We start from the raw sequence: 22,329 nt of genomic DNA, 5'->3' as shown, positions 1-22,329 counted from the left end.
AAAATTAAGCTCTGTGAAAATTCTGTCCAAACTGGTTTATATTTTACTTATTTTGATTGTTAGGGCATAAAATATCATCGAATTATGGTGCAAACACCAATATAATCTTTTATAGGACAAGAGGCATATCATGTTTTTAGCCTAAGTTTTGACAATTGATATAAGTTTTGACTTGGAGCTCCTCTTAATATCGGCTCTCCCTGGAGTCGACTCTGTCTCTAACCGTTGCGATTGTTATATTGATAATCATAATGGTCCTATCTACATCTATATGAAGGATGCATTTTTTTATACCATTCTACTTTCAAACTTTCTCATTCTCTTGAGTTTTGACTTCAGTGTGAAGAAGCCAATTTGATTTAGTTATTGTTATTTACTGTTATTGTTATTGTTAGTTGTTTATTATTATTAGTAGATATGAGCTGGGTTTTTTATAAAATAAGTATCAACATTTGTTTTTCAATTTTAACGAAACATTTTATATTTATTGTTTAGGGTAAATAACAACAAAGGGCCCATTTGTTTTACCTACTGTTTGTTGTGGCTGTTTGCTGTTACGGTTTGCTGTTAGCTGTTACGGTTTGCTGTTTGCTGTTGCCATTTGCTGTTACGGTTTGCTGTTTGCTTTTTGGAAAAGCAGCTTTTTCAAAAAGTAGAGATTCTCTGCTTTTGTAAAAGGCTTTTTTTCAGGTGTAAAAGGCAAACAGGAGGTCACTAACCAAACACCTAATGCTGCTTTTCAGATTTAAAAGGTAAACAGGAGATAACTAACCAAACCCCTAAAACTCTCCCTTTTGAAATGAAAAGGCAAACAGGAGCGTGAAAAGTAGAAACCAAACGGGCCAAAAAAAACGATAAAATGAGAATCAAACGAATACAGAATCTCTCGACAAATAAATTGGCTACCTCTTTTTTCTTTACAAGTAGATTGGTTGTCCCTCAATTCTATCTATGAAAATATGTGAAACAAAATGAGATTCAGCTTCACAACTCAGTATTAGTTAGCAGTTGAAGATTCTATCGTGAAGATTCTATCATACACATTAGCTATCAGCGATGTATTATATTGTGGTGGCAATATCACTTTCATATGGTTTTCATTGACTTGGAGAAGGCATATGATAAGATACCAATGGAAGTACTTTGGTGGGCCTTAATAAGAAAAGACATTTCGCAGAAATATGTTGACATCATAAAGGACATGTATGAGAGAGCATGCACGAGTGTACACACCAGTGTTGGGAAGACTGAAGAGTTCCCTATTACGATTGGAGTGCATCAAGGTTCTGCACTAAGCCCATTTATTTTTGCCATCGTTATGGATGAACTAACGAGTTCACTCCAAGATGGTATACCATGGTGCATGTTGTTTGCAGATGATATTGTGTTGGTTGATGAGACGAAAGAAGGTGTGGAGAGAAAGTTGGAACTATGGAGGAAAACTTTAGAATCTAGAGGCTTTAAGCTGAGCCGAAGTAAGACAGAATATTTCGAGTGTAAGTTTAGCGGAGATAGGAGTAGGGAGGCAGGGAAAATCACCCTAGATGGGAGAGTTGTTCAGACATCAGATTGCTTTCGGTATTTAGGATCTATTATCCAAACAGATGGAGAAGTAGATGGAGATGTTGCTCATAGGATTAAATCTGGTTGGGCAAAGTGGAAGAGTGCTATGGGTTTCATTTGTGACCCCGACATGCCAAATAGATTGAAGGGAAAATTCTACCGCACGGCAATCAGACCAGCATTGTTATATGGTACGGAGTGTTCGGCAGTGAAACACTGTCACACTCATAAGATGTCGGTGGCGGAGATGCGTATGTTGAGATGGATGTGTGGTCATACGAGAAAGGATCGGGTGAGTAATGAAATAATTAAGACAAAAGTAGGGGTTACATCTATTGAGAATAATTAGGACTAAGGTGGTTTGACCATGTAAGACGAAGAGCGCTCGATGCGCCGGTTAGGAGGACTGAAGAGTTGCAAATGGATGTAGTGGTGAGGGGTAGGGGAAGACCTAAGCAAACTTGGAGGAGGGTGATTGAGAGTGATATGAGTTTATTAGGGATTGAGAAAAATATGGTAGTGGATAGGAAAGAGTGGAGGGAGAGAATTTGTGCCGCTGACATGACTTAATTTCATAGTTTTATATGATGGTTCATGTTAGTCGACCCCGAATTATTTCGGGACTAAGGCTTTGTTGTTGTTGTTGTTTAATGTAAATTTTTATATTTATTCGCATTTTTACCATAAGGTTATAATTATAACCTATAGTTTGTTATGTTTATTATTTTGTTGTAAAAAATAAATAAAAGAATAAAAGAAATAAGAAATAAAAAATATAAAATCGGAAAAGAAATAGTCAAAAGAAAAAGAAAGACATAAATTAGTGGGTTACAAAGTGGTAACATGCCACTTAACAGGGCCGATCCTGAGATTTTAGAGATCCGGGGGCGAATTACCAAATGGGGCCCTAATCAATAAGTGGAAATAATAAAAAATAAGTAGAAAAGTAAATTGTATAAAAAAAGATTACTTGAAAATGACACTAATATCTAATAAAAACATTTTATATTGTTTTAAGTATCCAATTTCTTATACAAAATGATGTCTATGAACATTTCTAGAAGTAAATTTCTTAAATTTAATAAATTATGAAATAGTTCTAATAGATTTTATGCTCTTTACGATGCAAAGCATAATAACAGAAAAATGAAAAACCAAATTTGAAAATCACATCATTTAACGAGGTTTAGCGCCTAAGTTCTTGAAATTGGAAGATTTTGATACGCTTTTTCCAAATTACTTTTGAAGACCGAGTAAATCAGAATCTGATAGAGTTTCTCAAAGACAATAAAAAAGGCTATTAGTAATTGGAAGTTTCACATTGAGGTGATTAGAAAACAAAATTGATTATATAGCTGATGAATTGAGAAGATGAAATGAGGATGTAGCATAATATTACTGTTTAATATTTTTTGGGATTGAAGTGTGATTAAAAAAGGGAGAGATACGGATGGCTCCTGCCTCAATGATGGGAAGATTGCTGCCGGAGGTGTTCTTAGAGATGCAGGGGGCGCCTGGCTATCTGGGTTCACCCAGAATCTGGGGTTGGGCTCTTCCTTTTCTGCAGAGCTTTGGGGTATTCTCTCTGGTATCAAGCTTGCCAAGAGTCTGGGGTTGAAGAGGTTATCTGTTGAGTCTGATAACATGGAGGCCATCAATTTGATTTCGGATAATCATGCTATTTGTCTTAATAGCCGCAACCTTATCAAAGCTATTAAAAGGCTTTGCTCTTCCTTTGAGTTCATTAAGTTCAGCCACATTTTCAGAGAGCAAAACCGGGTTGCTGATCGCTTGGCGACAGCTGGTCATGCGGGGATGTTGGGCGTCACTACCCTTTCTGATCCTCCTATCTTTCTCTCTTCTCTCCTTTTAGAGGATAGGATCGGGGTTAGCTTTTCTAGACTGATCCCAGGTTATGTTTTCTTTGTTTGTTTGTTTTTCCTTTCCTGTTTTTATCAAAAAAAAAAAAAAAAGGGAGAGATAAATTATAAAATTTTATTGGGATTGATAGGTGGAAAATATAATTATAGAAATACTTTGAGATAAATTAGGGAATTGATGCCCAAAGTTTTTAATAGGAAATTTGGAAAGAATCCGAGATAAATTAGGGAATTTAGAAAGACTATTTAATGACTGATGCCAACGTTTTTTATTTGGAAAAACTAATTTGGAAAGAATCTAATGTCAACGTTTTTAATTAACTATAACTTTTTTTGAATTTAATCAAGTATAATCTAGGGTGAATTACAGAAAAGTCATAATCAAGTGTATATTTACAATTTCCTCATAACTTAATAAAGAATTTCTTATTTTGTCATATTTTTCAGTTTTTCACCACCTTTGTATGTCACTTTTCCGTTTTTTCCAAAATTATAATTTTTGGATAAAAAAATAACCGAATTTGCCAAAATTAGAAATAAAAGTATGAAATGATAAAAACACAAAATAGAAATTGCTTAAATGTAAAATAAAATTTAAACTTGATTTTTTTATGTAATTTCCTCTATAATTGGGGCCCTTCTCATCCTTGGGCCCTGGACAGACGCCCCTCTTGCCCATGCTCAGGAACGGGCCTGCCACTTAACCAACTAAATGTGCAGAAAAAGTCACAAGTGGCCACTATCGGCTTTTAATTAAATTATTCGAGGAGCTAAACATGCAAGAACATCAGAAGTAAGTTTGGATCTAGAAAATAGGCATCCCTAGCTTTCTGGATCTATCTTCAGCATCATCACCGGACAAGCACAGAGAGCCGGAATTTTTTCAAAATCATCTGCAGAAGCACAAAGGCATTTCGGGTCAAGCTAGAACAAGTCAAGTTGAGGGCAATAATTAAGCAAGCACAATCAGATTTCTTCAAGGTGAATGCATGACATATTTAATGGGTACGTGTGTGTTTAGTGGACATGAATGTGAGTGTTCTCCAAGTCTTTTTCATCTATAAATAGCCCATTCCATCTTCATTTTTAACCCCAACCAATTAAACAAAAAATACACAACACATATCAACACTTTTCTCTCAAATACTCTCTCAAAGTTTCGGCCTACCCATTCTTTTTCCAGCTCAAATTCGTTCTTTTTGCACTCTAAATTCATCCCCAAATTCGATTTTTCAAGCTTGCAATTCAATTCCAATCACTAATCCTTTGTTCTTATAATCAATCCTAGGCATAATCCTTTCAATTTCTAGCTTTTGTTCATCATTCCAAATATTATTTTCCAGCAGCTCCTATACTCGAGTTTGACCATTAAAATCAGTCCTCCAAGTTTTTAATTCGATACAAATTGCTCTTTTTCCGATCAAACACAAATCCGGCCACGTTTCCTATTCAAATTCACGCCTAAAACTCACTTTCCTAGCTGAAACAATTTCCGAATTCGCTTACATTCACGTTCAATCAATTAGCTCACTATACACACATTCATCCAAGTCAAGCATCGGTCTTGGGATAACGACCCCAGGCAAACACGACGTTTCAACGCGACGTTTCGACGTAACCGCTCACCACTTCGATTAATTTATTTCAATTGTTCATTTCAATTTTAATTTTAATTATTATTATTGCTTTTGACATTGTGAATATTAACTTTGCTATTGTCTTGGTTGTAATTATTTCTATTCGGTTGATTGTAACCCAAAACTCTCATTTTAAAGTGAATATAAAAGAAAAAATTCAAAAACTCTTGTATTTGCTTTTCTATTCTCATATTTTTAATCATCGATAACTATTGGTCCAATTCTAGTTAAAGTTGTGCTGATGGCAACTAGGAACCCAGAAAAACGTTTTCACAATCCTTGCTTTTCTCGTGCAATTGTTTGATTATTAGTCATTTTCCATTAGATATAGGCGCATATCTACAAAAAAAAAAATTGTTTTCTTAAACATAGGTTGAGAACTTAATTCTCTGGCACGCCCGCATTTCTCCGCACGAGTCAAGGTTGTAAAGGAAATATTTTTGATTCCCAAAAATATCGCCAACAGTAATAACTAATCTTGTCACATCAATAGGGCAATGTTTACGTGAATCCTGAATGACCAAATGAATTTAGTTATTCATCGTTATATTGACTTATTAAATCTATGTCTTAGGATGCTTTAAATCTCCATTATGATATCTTAATAAATCTAGATTTGATGATGTCAGGGTCGATCTGAGCACTACCACGTCAACAATATGCATAACAGAAATCCCATTAATTTCACACCATTAAGAAACTAATCAATTCCAAAATATTTAGATGCCGTTTAGTTCGCGGAATGAAATAGAATAGTTATTCCAAAGGAATAGAATAGAAAAGAATAAAATATATATTCTTTTGGAATAATTATTCCTATGTTTGGTTGGTGGAATAAAATAAAATAGAATAGATAATTTTTTATTTTTTATTTTTTATTTTTTTGGTAGAAAAGGAAAAGAAAAACGAATAACAACAAACTACCCAGGAATTAGCCTAGGGAAGCTAACCCCAATCCTATCTTCTAAGAGAAGATGAGAGATGAAACTAGGGGAAACAGGAAGGACGGAAAAAACACGAAAAATAATAAAAACGAAAAATGGTAAAAACACGAAAAACGAAAAAAATTGTAAAAAAAGGAAAAAGAGGTGGAGAATGGTAAAAACACAAAAAAACGCAAAATAATTATCCACGTTCATATAAGTAAAAACTCGAAAAACAATAAAAACAAAGAATATTTCTTTAATGTCACCACTTTATATTAATAGAATAATATGAATTTAAGTGGATGGTATGATTGTAAATTACAAAAATAAAATGTTAGGAATAGTTATTCCTTACAAAAATTGAAGAATAGCTATTCCTTGTTTTTGTGGAATATGTATTCTGTGGAATAGCTATTCCGTAATCAAAAGACCAACCAAATGTAGGAATAGGAATGGACTAGGAATAATTATTCTATTCATAGTCTATTCCGCGAACCAAACGAGCCCTTAGATTTGTTTATGAATTTGGGCACTCCTCCAGGCTCGCATCCAATGTGCTTTTCGATAAGGAAAATTTACATCAAACATACACCAGTTAAAAGCGCGCCTTGGGGGTTTGGGATTTATAGAATAGTTCGGACCAGACTGGACAGCTTAACCCATTCTTTTTATATTAAATAGTTATTTTTAAATAGATTTTTTTTATTTTTATTACTAAAAAATAAATATATATTTTAGATGAATTTATTTGTATTGAGTTTGAAATTCGATTTTTTTAAATTTGAACCCGCCTAATAAAAACCTAACTAAATTAACAGCGGACTTGAACAACCATTAAACCTAATCCGACCCATGAATTAATCCAATAAAACAACATAATTTTGATGTGAACCCAAACACGAGGCACTAATGAGCGAATTTTGAACAATTCGTTGATTGATAAATTTCTCACAATTTCGGATCTTTTCAACTGGTTGAATCATACAACTCATAAATTAATTACGCATGTCAATCCTACATATAAATTAATTATGGCATGCTGAATTATTAGTGTATTAATTTTTATTTTTGTTAGAATTATTAGTGTATTAATCATTTTATATTTTTTTTAAGCGAAACAATTAATCTGTGTCATATTCGGATTGGATGTTTTAACACTATTCAAAAATCGAAAAAAACAAGGCTCAATACCTACTCATGTATGTCCAACTTATTTCCAAATGTCTAATCACCACCCTCAAACTTTTGAAAAATTTAAAATGTAAAATATTGTCAACGTTAGGGCTGAATCAATACATAAAATTCAATTTGTTGATCCGCCTATCAACTTTGGAACCATTTTCATCCTTAATTCGAAAAAAAAAGGTAATCCAGCTAGACCTGCCAAGTTCGAATTTTGTTCGTGTGATGTCATTTTCATGTTGAAAAGAGTAAATACAAACTTAACCCAAAAAATTTCATGTCATAATCATATTAATCTATTCGGATTAGTGTCAATTTCGTGTTTTTTTTTCTAGTTACCTAGTTACCTATAATTTTGTTATGCATATATATTAATGGTAACTTTTAAGAATATAAGAAAATATGGTACTTTTTTTTTAAATACTCTGTCATTTTTATATTAGTATGTTAACACTAACCATCGAAAAGTCTGCCAATATCATGTTAAGAGTCATGTAATGTGTTTATAACGGTTTAGGAAGTTCGAATCATATTTGTAAGTAATAATTATAATTTTATTATCTTTATTAATAAAATGAAATATAAAAACACGGGAGAATGTAATAATAATTTTAAATATTTGTATCATTTTCGGGTTAGCATGTCAACTCTAACACAATCCAAAAATTTGCGTGTCAGTTTCATATCGACCAAAAAATGACACATTACCTAATAAGCAAACCCCAACAATAAAATTGAGTGTCGATTTCGTGTCGTGTGTACTCTGAAAGAAGCAATCATGCCATACATTAGAAGACAACTTATTCATCTCTCTAAATCAGAACAAAAAACCCAGGCCAGTGTATGTTTGAAATCCAAAGCCTGGAGTAAAAAACTTCCCCATTGACAATGAACAATACAATTTTTTTGATGTTTCTAATGCTCAGAATATCTTCTAACACCTTAAGCTGATTAAAGCTAAAGTACAACATAAAATTACACAACACAATTTCATGTGGTCTCTGCGAAAAATTGGCCTTTTTTTCAAAAGAACCATGTTCTTCTACTATGATAAAAGAGGCTCAGACTTAGCTTTCTCAAAATGTGATTCCAAATAATTTACCTGACTGTGCAATGACAATATGCTGTCTGAATCTCTCTCGGGTGCTGCATGCAGCCAGGCATGGATCTGCTTTCTCGGCATCTTTTGTCTTTTTTTAGGAGTCACGGAATCTGGATATGATAGAATTTGAGATAAGGAATGTAACTTACCGACGGAACGGTTGCTTGATTGAAACTTTGGATATGTGTGACTTCTAGCTCTCAAGTTTCCCCTCCGGCCAGTGATTGTGGGGAAGCTGACTGAAGATACGCTTACGGAGATGTCTTCAGGGAATTCTGCAGGCAAGGTAGGAGAAGGTTTTTTCGGCAATCTGTTTTTCCAACCCGAAAATGGAAGTTGTAACCTCGATGGCACCTGCAAGCACGCAGAAAGAGACAGTCAAGTATCCGGATGAAAGCGAAAAATAGCAGCAAAAAGTGCCATATCATAGGGCTTTTAATTTCTGACATGAAAACATGATATACAGAGATAACTCGCCTAACACAACTCGTTGGATACGATTATCATTTTTGTTGCATTTACATCATATATAATTATGTGGAGTATATAAATTATGTAAAACGATTATGACACACGACAACCCATTTTGGCACCATTACCAAATTACTTAAAGTCGTTTCCTTTTATTTCTACAGACTGGGTAAGGGGAGGGACCGAATGAATTTGAACTATAATATATTAATATCAAATGACTAGATTTGTAGGAATTCATTGAAATTACCATTTTCATAATCACAGTATTATCTAGACCTCCACAAAACTCTTATCAGATGAGTCATTTTTACAGGTTTATTGCATTGTCATAAATTGGTTATTTTCTGTGAATTGGGATTTAAGATCCATAATGAAAATCAATCATATTTGCTAGAAAAGGATCATAGTGATTCAGAACTTACAACTGAAAGGAGGCTGTGAGAAGCCAATGACATTGAACATGATGAAAAACGTGATTCTCCAGGTCTGTCTCCTTTCTGCTCACTCTTTTTCGGGTCTTGATCTTGAGTTGCAGACCCAAAACTTGATGGTGTAACATCATCCTCGTCTTCATCCTCCTCTTCCTCAACCTCTTCTTCCTCTTCAGCTATAGGTTTTTTATCTTGTTTGGGAAAGGCAGAAGTGCCCTCCTCCTCCTGTGTACCTATTTGCGTGTTCTCCTCCTCCTCCTCTTCGTCCTCTAGCTCTTGCATCTTCAACTCCTCATCCATGTCCTCGAGGACCTCTTCGAGGGACAATTCAGCCTCTGCAAGTTCTTGTTCTTCTTGAAGCAGCTTTATATTCATCTCACTAGTTTTCTTCTTCTCTTCAGTCCATTTCTCTAACTTATCCAGCATTGGCTTTAACGTATTATCCACTGCTGTTACAAGACGCTCCAAGAAAGTTGGTTTCCTCACCACTGTCTCCTTTCCGTAAAAATCGTCAAAACCTAGTGGTAGGAATTCAACCTTTTCAGGATCAAAATCTTCTCCATCTTTTAAAGTTGGCTGCCAAAACAAGCGAACCCCATGTTCCTCATCCTCCATGAAATTGATTATTCGTCCAGTTTTTGTATGTAGGATGACAGGATCTTCAGTATATATGAGTTTTGATGGATCATTCGGATCAGGTTCTGGTTCCTTGTTAAGAACAACGAATTCTGGTTCCTCATCTGGCAAAACAAAATGCAAAATATTGATACCATTATACAGAAATTTTAGATTGCAGATTAGCAAGTCAGATAAAAATAAATAAATAAATAAACAGCAAGAAGCCCACACGAGTAGGAGTAGCTTGAAGCAGGCTTCTAAATTGGAGAATGGACTGCTCGAGTCAGGAAGTAGCAGGATGATGCCATTGCACAAGGCTCATATTCAAATTTCCAAAACAAAGATACTTATTCTTCAACTCCAATTCTTTTATTAAAACTACCAAGAAATACATCCTTTTGTTTCAAAAGAATGTTTGTTAAAAAATTCCTAGTTACGAAGTAAACAATTCTGTACTTCTAATTTATCAAACTCCTTAAGATTTCTGACAAACACATGCCGAAGATGCTTTCCTTTCAACTTTCAAACTTGTCCCTACAATTAAGAAATGCTCTTAAATTTTAAGCTTGGAAGATCTAGGAGAAAAGAGGATAAAATAGTATCCCTTACTGGTATGCTACATATTAGAAACTTGTGGTTGGAGTTAAATCACTCAATTTTAGTCTTTTTGTCATCTCAACTAACTAGTAAAGCAGTAAATAAGAGGTTACTACTAGTACTACTTGATACCAAGGCACTCTACCACATGCATGGAGTATAAGACTCATTGAAAAGTCTCATTAGAAGGTGAGAACAAGAGGAATGGTCGAGTCTTAAGTGGAAAGGTATCCAATGCCTTTTCCAGATATAGAATTTTATTGATTGGCTTTGGCTTCTAATATTTAAGTCACATGCCTAACCAGGTTCAAATTGATTGAGGAACAATGTTATGCAGTTGGACAGTGAATTAAAATCATTAAATATTTTCTTTAAAAAATCAGGAAGCAGGGGCAAAGTTTTCAATTGGCTTCATAATGAACCCAAAGAGTGGAAAGTTTATTCTATAGAAGGTAGGGGGAGCCATGTGGAGTCCATGGACAAGGTTAGTTACGCATTGGGATGGGAAACAAAGAGAGAGAAAGGATAGTTGTATAAGGAGTGTGCTAACTGGTTATGGGTAATGTTTGCAATCCTGAATCTTGCTAGTAGCTTGGAAAAGAGGCTGAGCCATGAGAGAATTTGTAGTTATTTTCTCTATTTTTTTGTTGCTCGAGTTCCTGATCTCTGAGCACGAATTCCAATTTTAGCATCAGTCATCAATAAATTCATTTCTTTTAATTCGGTGTTATTTCTGTTACTTGTTCTATTATTTTCCTTTCTTTGAGTAGGGGAGTGAGCAGGTAAAAAAAAATGGTTTCAAGAAGAGTACACAAGGGGAATAAGCAAAGAAACTTAATATAAGCTTTTGATACATGGAAATACAGAAAGTAATGTCCATGTGATGTGTAGTGTATAGCATAAGCAAACATTCTACAAAATCAACACAACACATGCATGGGTGTCCAAGTGTGTGTATAGAGATAGATAGATAGAGAGAGAGAGAGAGAGAGGTAAAAACCATTTGACCACCAGTACTCGAGCTCAGCAGGCATTGGAAGTCTCAGTGGAGCTTTATAGAAGGAATTTAACCACATTTCTCTTTCCTTATCTACATCCTCTACATATCTTTTCCAATAGTCAGGGACCTGCCAATACATATAGCTGTTTTAATACTGTGCAAGATCTAAAAACAATGAAGACGAAGAAGAAATCTTTACTTTATAGAATTGGTTGATGAAGCCCGGTGCCATCCACACATCTTCTTCCTCATAGAAATAGGGATGTTGAGGATCACTATATGGACCCCTATCTTCCCTGACCACTGTGGAAAAAGGAAACAAATCGATAAAAAAAAAATAGCTTAAATCATGAGTAATGTGGCAAGAATGTTCCAAGACCTGTGAAATCAAAGAAAAAAAAATAGATAGTTGATGAGTAGCATTAATTAAGTAGAGGGACCAATCATATATTCTTAAATGACATGGCGGTCATATATCTCAAATGAAAAGACCTTAGGCCCAAAGCAGAAAGCAGTCCAACACAATATCATCAGATGCTACAACGATAATCAAGGCCTAAATGTCTAGGAATTCGTAATGAGCAAACTGGGTCTATCTCAAGATAAAACTTCTTTCTTCTTGCTACTCTATATCAATTTTTCATTATCACTTTGTCTTTGATCATTTAGCAGACAGTAATCTGTGCAATTATGGTTTCAACTTGGATATCATATTTTTTCAGTTTTTGCATCAACTCGGGAGTTACAGAATTTGAGGTTAGCTTTCCAGTATCACATAATAGCCATAATCTTACAGAAATAAAATATGTGGCATCAAAGACATACTTCCATCTGGCTTGTTCACAAACATCCGAGCCTTAGCAGCAGCTACTTCTGCTAGACCTGCATGCAACTGAAAAGAGCATACGTCAGATCAATAGTATTTTCACTAGTAGAGGTTTCTTTTGATCCTTTAAAGAAAGAAAAATCATAGGTACCGCTGATATATCCTCATTGCAGTCAGTAGCCTCCTCCACAAACTCTCCAAAGTAGAACCTGCCCTGTAGCCATATGAAATATAGTTAATCACCTAGAACGGCTACAACACTTAGCAATATATCATCAAAAAAGTAGCTAAAACTTCATGATTTGTGCATTGAGTCCCTTCTGAAGAGTCAAAGTCCCAACATGCCCACTTGCAGTTGCACCAATAACAAAATTAAGGATTACATTGGACATTAATAGAAGAAGAATACATATAGAATTTTTACACCTATTTTAGCTCAAGTTACAACATTTTGGACTTTTTAAAATATGGCAACTCCAACACCAAAATACATGAGTGTAGAGCTGCATACTTAACCTAACATTAGGTGTCTTGTTCTTTCATTTTATATTAAGGCGCAGTAACTTAAAGACAATCTCCTAGAGTACAAGATCAGAAGCTTAACTATTTTTGACATGTCTACACTAAGCCCCATTGAAGTCCATAACAAACCATGCATTAAAAATGAGTTAAATTATTGCTCAAATTTCAAGAACCTACATATAGGACTCGCTCATTCACTTGATAGACACCACATCCATGCATCCTGCTATGCTTCCACTCGCCAGCATATCGATACCGACCTTTTTCCCTGGCATAGACTATTATCATTATCAGTAATCCCATAAAACAAGCCTTCATCTTAAAGAAATATTCATGTTTTATGCAACAATGAAGCAAAATTTTGAACTACTCAAACCCCTCCTTTAGCATGATAAGTTTAGATATAAAACATATTCAATTGACAGCAGCCATGATTAATATTTATTTACTTGCTTTTATCCGTCTGAGATTTGCAACTAATCTCATACATTATTTATTTTTTACTGTCAATTCAAAGACAACAACAACAAGCCCTCGATTTCCAGAAAATTATCCAAAGAAAAGTGGCAAATGATATTTGGAGTTGTTGAAATTTTCCTAGTAGAAAACCAAAAACAAAAATTCAAAGTTCTTCTATATTTATACTAAAATTCAGAAAATAACTAGACATACGGAGATATGGGTTTCCACTTACTGTTTTGCTAAACCACGAATTAGTGATGGATTCAAACCCCGCCTACAATTTTCTTTCTTCTGCATCATCAATATTGACATTTGAATAGGTTGGGAAAGACGTTTAGGTTATTCACACATCCAATCACCCAATACTTTCAAATTCAGGTTACACAACTTCCTACCAATCTTTTACTTTTTACTTTTTTAGATTCCTTTCAATTGTTTGTTACTTGCGATTTTTTTCACATGTTGCTGATTTTGAAAGCCCAAAATGACAAATTCTCTCCTTTATTCTATAGAGAAAATTAATTCCGTCACTCCTTATACACTCACTCAAACACACACAGAAGTTATTAAAGCAGTTGTTTTCTCTTCTTTTTTTTAATAACTTAATATTTATTTATTTTTTTTGAAATCAAATGGAACTTTATTATTCAATATCCGTTTATATGTGATAACAATTTGATCAATAGTATGGATTTTTGTGTTGATTTCATATCTATGATAAGTAATATTACTACCATTCACATAGTGGTTTTACTTTTAGTTTTGGAGAGGAATAATTAGGTTATATATGATATATTCAATGAAGTGTTGAAAAACTAAAACCGAAGTCTTCAGTAAACCTATACTTTTTTGGGGAAAAAAAAAAATTGAAAACAAAATGTAAAAACTAGAAATGAAAATTGAAACATATATTGTACAACAGATTGACTTGCCTTCATAGTTTAATTTCTATCTCTTCTTTGGGCTTTCATGGCATATTTTAATTTTGGTCAAAGACAAGTTTGTGAAAACCTACTCATTTAATTTCCCTTGTCAATGACAACTGACAAAGGAACCATCTAGAAATATTGAAAACAATGTGCCGATGTAATAACATACCTATGTCACAAATTTCTCATATTTATTTGCCAGATTACCAAGTGCAAACTAGTTATTAAGAAAAAATAGTAATAAGTTAAGAACAAAGAAGAAGCAAAAATCAAGTGTTCTCTAGCAAACAGTGCACATTTAAGAACATTGATATTTGATTGTAATCAATACAATGCTGATAATGGATGAACATCTAAATTAAGAAACAAAGTTATGCACCAAAGGGGAATTACTGCAAGGAAATGTAGATATCTCAATATGAAAAGAAGCTTACGGTTTTCTCCCAAACTGTTTGATCCATTCGTTGCTCTCATAAAAAGGTGTTTCATAGTTCCCATCAGTCAGAAGAATGCTGTCTTCAATATCCTTCTCCAGCCATTCTCTGTCTTCGGGAGACATAAAATCCCTCGATATAATATGACCTTCAGCCCGCATCTTTGCTTCAAGCCTTAAAGATAGAATAACAAGCAATTCAGTTCATTCATCCTACATATAAAGTGATTTCTAGGACTAACTTCTGAATACATCAATGTTGATAAAGAGAGAGTTCATGAACATACTCGGAACCTGGCACAGGTTCTATATCAGGTATATCAACTTCAACAACCCCATGGCCTTCCATGTTATTCCGTCGCCATTCACCCTCATACCTAAATTAAGTAATAAAACAAACATTGAATGGATGATACAATCACCCTTTGTAGCAATAACGTCCACTACACAATGAAGTTGTATTATGCAAATAAATACTACATTGTGCAGTTTCTTTATATAAACAAACACAGAAAGGCAAGTAACAACGAACCTGACAAGGTCCTGTTCAGCAATGTACACACCTTTACCATGAGCCAAGTCATCCCAAACAGTGCCTTCATACCTAGATAAAACTAAAATATAAGGTAATGAACAAAGGAATTATTTTGCACCTATGTAGTGTCAGTGCCACACAAAAAAATTGGAACAAAACATTCCAATGCAAAAGAATAGCAATAAAAACTATCACGATTCAGTGGCTGAAAATAAACAAATTACCACTGGATAAAATAGCTAGCTCAGTGAAACCACATAACAAGAAAAAGTCATATTTGCAGATCAAATGAATCAATCACTTGCAACTGAGCTAGGATGCAGACTATGACAGTATGATAAAACAGTATAAGAATATGCAACTCATATAATGCCTCCAGTAGCTAAAATTGAAACAAAGTACATTATGCATTATCCAAAAAATGCAATTAGATTTGCTTGAGATAATCCGAAATCACAAATATACGTTTTTTTCTTGTCTACAAAGAGAATCAAATGAATTACTAACTTAAAAGAAGCAAAAACACAAGTACAAGAGAAAATGCAAGAAACATACGAGCTTCCATCAGCGAAAATGTAGCTAACCCAAGTAAGGAACTCCTCAATTCTATCTAGCTCCTCGATAACAGCCTTGGGAGTGGAGATATCGTAATGATCATCAGGAATAACCGGATAAGGAGGCCTGTACGGCAAATAAAAAGGGGCAATTGGAGGGTCTCTCCCTTCCTTCTCCTCATTCTTCATAATCTCCCAATCCCTCTCATCTGCCCAAACAGGGTCCCATCCAGGTTTCGTCATTTCCAATGGAGCATCAGCCCATAGCTCTTTCAAATCCTCTTCTCTCCAATTCTCCTTATCTTCAGGAAAGTCATACAGTTCCTCAAGGCTTGGTTCCTCTTCCTCTTCTTCCTCTTTCTCCTTCACGCTATCGAGCACTTCGGAAAACCGAGCAATGTTGATTTCCGGTGTGTTGTACTCCGGCGGCGGCTCATCTCCTGGACGAGTGTAGGGGACGACAGCGCCTTCTTGGCCAGCAAATTTGCTGTAGTCATAGTCGTAGTCGTAATCGGAATCGGAATCAGAATCTGAGGAAGAGTCATCGCGTTTATCTTCTGCATCTCGGTCTTGTTGTTGTTGTTCTGAAACTGGGTCATCTTCGTTAGCCATTGATGAGAAGAAGCGGGGGACAAGAGAGGATAAGGTGAAATGGTGGAGGCTCCGAAGTCATAAGAAAGGTAAGCAGATTTTGTAGCAGCAAAGAAAGGGTTTTTTGAGGGTTTTTTGTCTGCTTCTGCACTCCTGCTACCAATTTTACTGGTAAACTTATTACAGTCGGTCACAATTTTACTCTGCAATTTTACCTTTAACTTTGTGACGATAGCAATTTTATCTTTAAATTATAAATTTGGGTTAATTTGAGAAATAATTCATCAAAAAGTTTTTCGATCATGAATCTTGTGAGTTGTTTTATAGTTTATTAAATTTCACCGAATTTATAAATATTAATCTTCAATTCTATTATTAAATTATAGAAAGTATGAAAGTTTTTTTAAACGAACCATATGCAATTGGTGTAGAATAATAAACAAAATATATGTGTTTTATAATAAAGTCTAAAATTAACTCAATTTTCGAATGTTAGGGATAAAATTGCTCTTAACTGCCAATGTTAAGGGTAAAATTACACAATTTTAGACGTTAGAAGTAAATTTGATCCTGACCGTAAACGTTAGGGAAATTTTTGCACCTAAAAAATAGTATTTTTAAAAATCTTTTATTATTGATATTATTATTACATAATTTATCCGAATACTCCGTTTTTGTTTTGAGATTGGTTATATACTCTTTAAATTCTCACTCTATATCTCTAGCTTGACTGATTTGAGACACTAGTCAATCTTAATCCGTTGTTATTTGTTACTGTTGCTCATTGTTTGTTTATTGTTATTAATGTATAGTAGGTGTTTATTTGGTTACATTGTTTTGAGGGGTAAATTATATCAAAGGTATAAACTACACCTCACTTCATATTTTACTGTCTAAATTATATTTTGTTCTAAAAATATATTCCAAATATGGGTGATAGGACAATTAAGTATCTTTAACCTGTCAATACGAGTTTAACTACTTTTATCCAAATAATTGAACACACTGTACACCTAAAAAGACTACATACCCTTAAATGAAATTAAAAAAAAGGGGTAAATTACATCTATGGCTACTGAATTTTACCATTTTAACATTGTGGCCACTAAACTTCAATTCTTAATAATATGGCTATCGAATTTTACATTTTTTAACACCGGTGGTCACTCGACACCTCAAAACGACCGTTGACGTCCTCAAAATAAAAAATTCGAAGATTTAATGATATTTTAAGGAACTTTAATTCTTGAAAATTTTCGTTTTGAGATCATTTAGGTATTATTTGGTTAGGAGAGAGAAAGTAAATTTTTAGAGAGAGAAAACTCCAAAGAATGTGATTTTGGAAAATAAAAAATGTGGTTTCATGGTAAATGTCGTTCTGAACAACTTTAATTCTTGAATATTTTCATTTTGAGATCGGTCATTTCGAGGAGTTAGTTAAAATTAAGTGATCACCGATGTTAAAAAGTGTAAAGTTCAGTGGTCATAATGTTAAAATATGCAAAGTTTAGTGGCCATGGGCGTAAGAAGAAGTGAAAAGACAGATTGGGACCCGTCCCTCTCCAATCTCTCTCTTTCTCCAATCCAACCTATCTATCATCCCGCATGGTAAAATTAGTTTGCTCCATACACTACAAGAAAGATGACTTTTTGTGGGGAAAAAATTGTGGGGAAATATTTTTCACCTTTCCCCACTAAAAATAATAAATTTGTGGGGATTCATCAGTTCGCCACAAAATAAGATATATTTCCGGGGAGTTCAAAATTTCGCCACAAATTTTAACATAATTCTGGGGAGTTTAAAATTTCGCCACAAAATTTTAAATATTTATGGGGAATTAGATATTCGCCACTAAAAATATAATACATTAGTGGCGATAATCAAAATTCTCCACAAAATATAAAACATTAGTGGGGATTTTAAAAATCCCCACCGAAATACGTATCTTAATTAATCATTTTTATTTAAAGTACGGGTGTTTACTTCATTTTTTATATTTTCTTATTATTATAAACTTAAATAATTAGTAAATTTGACTTAAGTGGTTAAGGATCTCAAGTCTCTTAAACTAGAGATCTCGAGTTCGAGTTCTAGTGTACGGAGAAAACTTTAACTAGGAGATTAATCACCTAAAAGGTGTCTAACGAGCCTCGAACCGAGCAATCTAATAAATAAATAAAAAATTAGTAAATATTATCATATTAAAGAATTCATACGCATATAAAAATATGTGAAGCGACACGTTAAGACTTTAACTAATTAATTTATATTTTTCTGATTGACGAATCACTACAAGAAAAATGGGTATTAATAAGTAAAATTTAATAAGGGTGTAAAATACACTTATTAAAAGTAAATTCTTCACACATATAATAAGTGAATATTCTATCACTATATTATTACTAAGCAAAATATTTTTTTGTTAAATTTTTCTAAAATTTCCCCTTATTAATTCACTCCAAATTAAAATATTTTTATTTTTATTTACTTGATAAAATTAAAACTCCTTAATAATTGTATTAGAAAAAAATAAATACTTATTAATTATAGTATTAACAAATAAACCCCTTATTACAACGTTTTGATAATAAAAGTGAAATCTCTTAAATTTTTTTTGGTAGGAAAGGAAAGAAAAAACAAACAAAGCCAAACAAAGCCGACTAGCCCGGGATCAGTCTGGGAAAACTGACCCCCACAACATCATCCAAGACAAGAGAAGAAATGAAAGATGGAGGAGAATGAAACGTTGAGAGCCCCAACATCCTTGAATGCCCATCCACTGCAAGACGATCCGCTACACGATTCTGCTCCCTATAAATATGAGCAAAGCAGAGAGCATCAAAGGAATCTCCCATCCTTCTAATGCCTTTGACTAAATTTTGATTATTCAGGCAAAACGCATTATTGTCTGATATCATATTAACCGCTTCTAGGTTATCAGACTACACCAGCAGCTTCTTCACCCCTAAACTTTTAGCCAGCTTAATGCCAGAGAAAATCCCCCACAGCTCAGCAGAGAAAGAAGACCCAATTCCCAAATTCTGAGAGAAACCAGAGACCCATCTGCCACCATCATCTCTTAGAACCCCTCCAGCAGTAGCTCTCCCGTCCAATAAACAAGAGCCATCGGTGTTAAGCTTAACCATGCCTTCCCTAGGTTTACACCAGCCTAAGAGCTGGACCTCATTCCTCTTAAAAGACCTAGCCAAGGGGTCTTCAATGTAGCTATCAACCACGGTACTTACCTTCTTGGAGAAGAAATCCAAGACATTAGGCAACACAGCCCTATCTCCTCCAAAAATATCCTCATTCCTCCATTTCCAGATCTGATGGCAGACCACCACAAATAAGATAACTCCCTAATTCAACTCGGCCAAGAGGTTCCCCTTAATCCCATCCACAAACCAATCATACTCAGGATGGGCAAAGAAGGAAGGAAGAACATTTAAAGGGAGAACTTTATTCCAAATCTCTTTACTTCTCTCACAGTCTCTGAGGGCATGGCACAAAGTTTCTTCATGACCTCTGCATCTGCCACAAGCTCCAGACTCCACCAAATGCCTCCTTTTTCTATCAGAATTAGTAAGTAACCTATCTTTAACCCCTAACCAAAGGAAGCTTCTAATACGGTATGGCACCTTTAAGGCCCAAATCATTTTCCGCACCCCTGGGTGAGACGTACCCAAATCCTGATAGAAGGCCTGAAAAGCCGATTTACAAGAATAGGTCCCGTTGTTTGTCAAAGACCAACAGTAACTATCCTTGTCTTCATTTTTATTACTAATCTGAACCCATCTTATTCTAAGGAGAGACTCCAGGTTAAGATAAGATTCAAATTTAGGCTAAATCCAATCACCCTCAGAATCCACCACATCTGAAATCTTCCAGTTCCGAATTTCTGAAGGCGGTAAAGGATTACAGATATCCAAAAGAGGCTTATTACCAATCCATATGTCTTTCCAAAAATTTATGGATCTACCATTCTCGACATTCCAACCAATACCAGAACAAAATTCAGCAAAAACCGAGCTAATGCCTTTCCAAAGGAAGGAGCAATTGCCTACTCTATCCTTGGGACCCCCAAAAACCTTGTCCTTTTGATACTTTTCGCAAAGAAGCTTAACCCAAAGAGCTGAAGGAAGCTGCCACATTCGCCACAAAAGCTTCATTAATAAGACCTTATTATTATCTCTGGCTTTCCTAATGCCTAGACCCCCTAAATCTTTATGCTGACATACCTCATTCCAAGGAACAAGATGGATCTTCTTCCCCTCCTCAGCTTCACCCCACAGGAAGCGACGATTGATCTTATCAAGGTCCTTGAGAACAGGCTCAGGAAGCTGACAAGCTTGCATAATATGATTAGGAGTCGCACAATTGACCGATTGAACCAAAGTAAGACGGCCAGCAAGAGATAGAGTTTTAGCTTTCCAGGTGTCACACTTCTTATTAGCTTTATCCAAAGTGTCCTTAAACGACAATTTTGACACTCTCTCACTATGGAGGGGAATACCCAGGTACTTCCCAAGAGAAACAGTCAGAGGAATCCCAGACAACTCGCTCAACTTTTTGCAGACTCTCTGGTTCATATTTTTAGAGCACAACATTCTGGACTTCTGTATATTGAGCTTCTGACCAGATGCAGCACAGAAACAATTAAGAATATCCATAATAACACTCATCTGCTCCTCATTCCCTTCTAAAAAGATCAGAACATCATCTGCAAAGAATAAATGGGTAATCTGGGGACAGAACTTATTGATGGCCACCGGGTGGAGTTTCCCATTATCAACAGCATCTTGAATAAGATGAGACAACCTTTCCATAACAATAACAAAAAGAAAAGGGCTCATCGGATCCCCTTGACGGATACCACGGCCCGGAGAAAACTCTTCTAACATATCTCCATTGATCAAAACTTGAAAGACATGAGAAGAAATACAAACCTTGATTAACTCTTTCCAATTGTCCGGGATCCTAGCTCTTTCCAGACTCTCAATCAGGAAGCTCCAGTTAATACGATCATAGGCTTTCTCCAAATACAACTTAAGAGCCACAATACCTTTCTTCCCCTTCTTGTTTCTCATAGTGTGGACCATCTCTTGGGCAATAACCACATTATCCATCATTTGCCTACGGAGCCTATTAGCCACAATCTTAGTAATAGTCTTATAGAGAACATTACAAAGACTAATGGGTCTCATCTGTAAAAAAGAGGAAGGTTTCTCCACTTTAGGAATCAGCATAAGAAGGGTTTTGTTCACAAGCCCAATGTCCTGAGAACCCATAAAAACACCTTTGATAAAGCTATAAATGCCTTCCTTCACAACCTCCCAGTGTTTATGGTAAAAACCAGCAGGCAAACCATCAACCCCAAGAGCTTTAGAAGCCTCAATACTAAAAATGGCTTGGTCAATTTCTTTCAGAGAAATAGGGTCGAAGGCTTCCCGAAATCTATCCTCTCCCACCAAGGGCTAATTGACGGATATCTTCATCCTCATAGACCCAATCCCCATTCGAGTTTTTAATAGCATTAATCCTATTCCTCTGTCTTCTAATGACAGTAGAGAGATGAAAATACCTGGTGTTTCGATCCTCATCTTTGATCCATGCTTTCCTAGACTTCTGAAACCACAGAAGCTCTTCCTGACGCAGCACGGCTTCCAACTCTTTCTAAAGCATCCTGAGTTGACCATTCAAACTGTGATCAAAGTTAACCTCCAGACTACGATGAATGCCCTCAATCCTACTCAACAATTTATTCTTTCTCCTAATTATATGCCCAAAGACATTTTTATTCCACCCCAGGACATTCCTTCTAAAACCCTCAGCAGCATGAAGAACATTCGAGTGAGGCTTCCAATTATCTTGAACGAAATCTTTAAACTCAGGGTGAGACTCCCAAGCCACCTGATATCTAAACGGTCTCTCCCTCCTAGGCTGGATGCCTCTCATAAGCCTGAATAAGATAGGACAGTGGTCTGAATGACGGAAAGGGAGATTTAAGACAGACACTTCAGGGAAACTAGTTTGAGCAGACACATTAGCATAGACTTTATCCAACCG

At 35.1% G+C, this 22,329-nt stretch overlaps 1 protein-coding gene across 1 annotated transcript; it reads right to left on the bottom strand.

Annotated features, from left to right (window-relative positions):
- Positions 1 to 8,008: 8,008 nt before the first annotated feature.
- LOC136222205 (protein TIC 100) lies at positions 8,009 to 16,374 on the bottom strand. Its single transcript, XM_066009753.1, has 11 exons — positions 15,673 to 16,374; positions 15,115 to 15,186; positions 14,870 to 14,959; positions 14,584 to 14,757; positions 12,936 to 13,026; positions 12,388 to 12,450; positions 12,236 to 12,302; positions 11,610 to 11,713; positions 11,411 to 11,537; positions 9,187 to 9,935; positions 8,009 to 8,644 (listed from the first exon to the last, which is right to left on the bottom strand). The coding sequence occupies exons 1-11, from the start codon at positions 16,281 to 16,283 to the stop codon at positions 8,234 to 8,236; spliced, it is 2,559 nt and encodes an 852-aa protein (XP_065865825.1). The 5' UTR covers positions 16,284 to 16,374; the 3' UTR covers positions 8,009 to 8,233.
- Between the last annotated feature and the right edge of the window lie 5,955 nt (positions 16,375 to 22,329).

Source organism: Euphorbia lathyris, chromosome 3 (assembly GCF_963576675.1).
Source record: "Euphorbia lathyris chromosome 3, ddEupLath1.1, whole genome shotgun sequence".
In the NCBI taxonomy this organism is placed as follows: Eukaryota; Viridiplantae; Streptophyta; class Magnoliopsida; order Malpighiales; family Euphorbiaceae; genus Euphorbia; species Euphorbia lathyris.
This window is presented reverse-complemented; position numbering and strand designations above follow the sequence as displayed.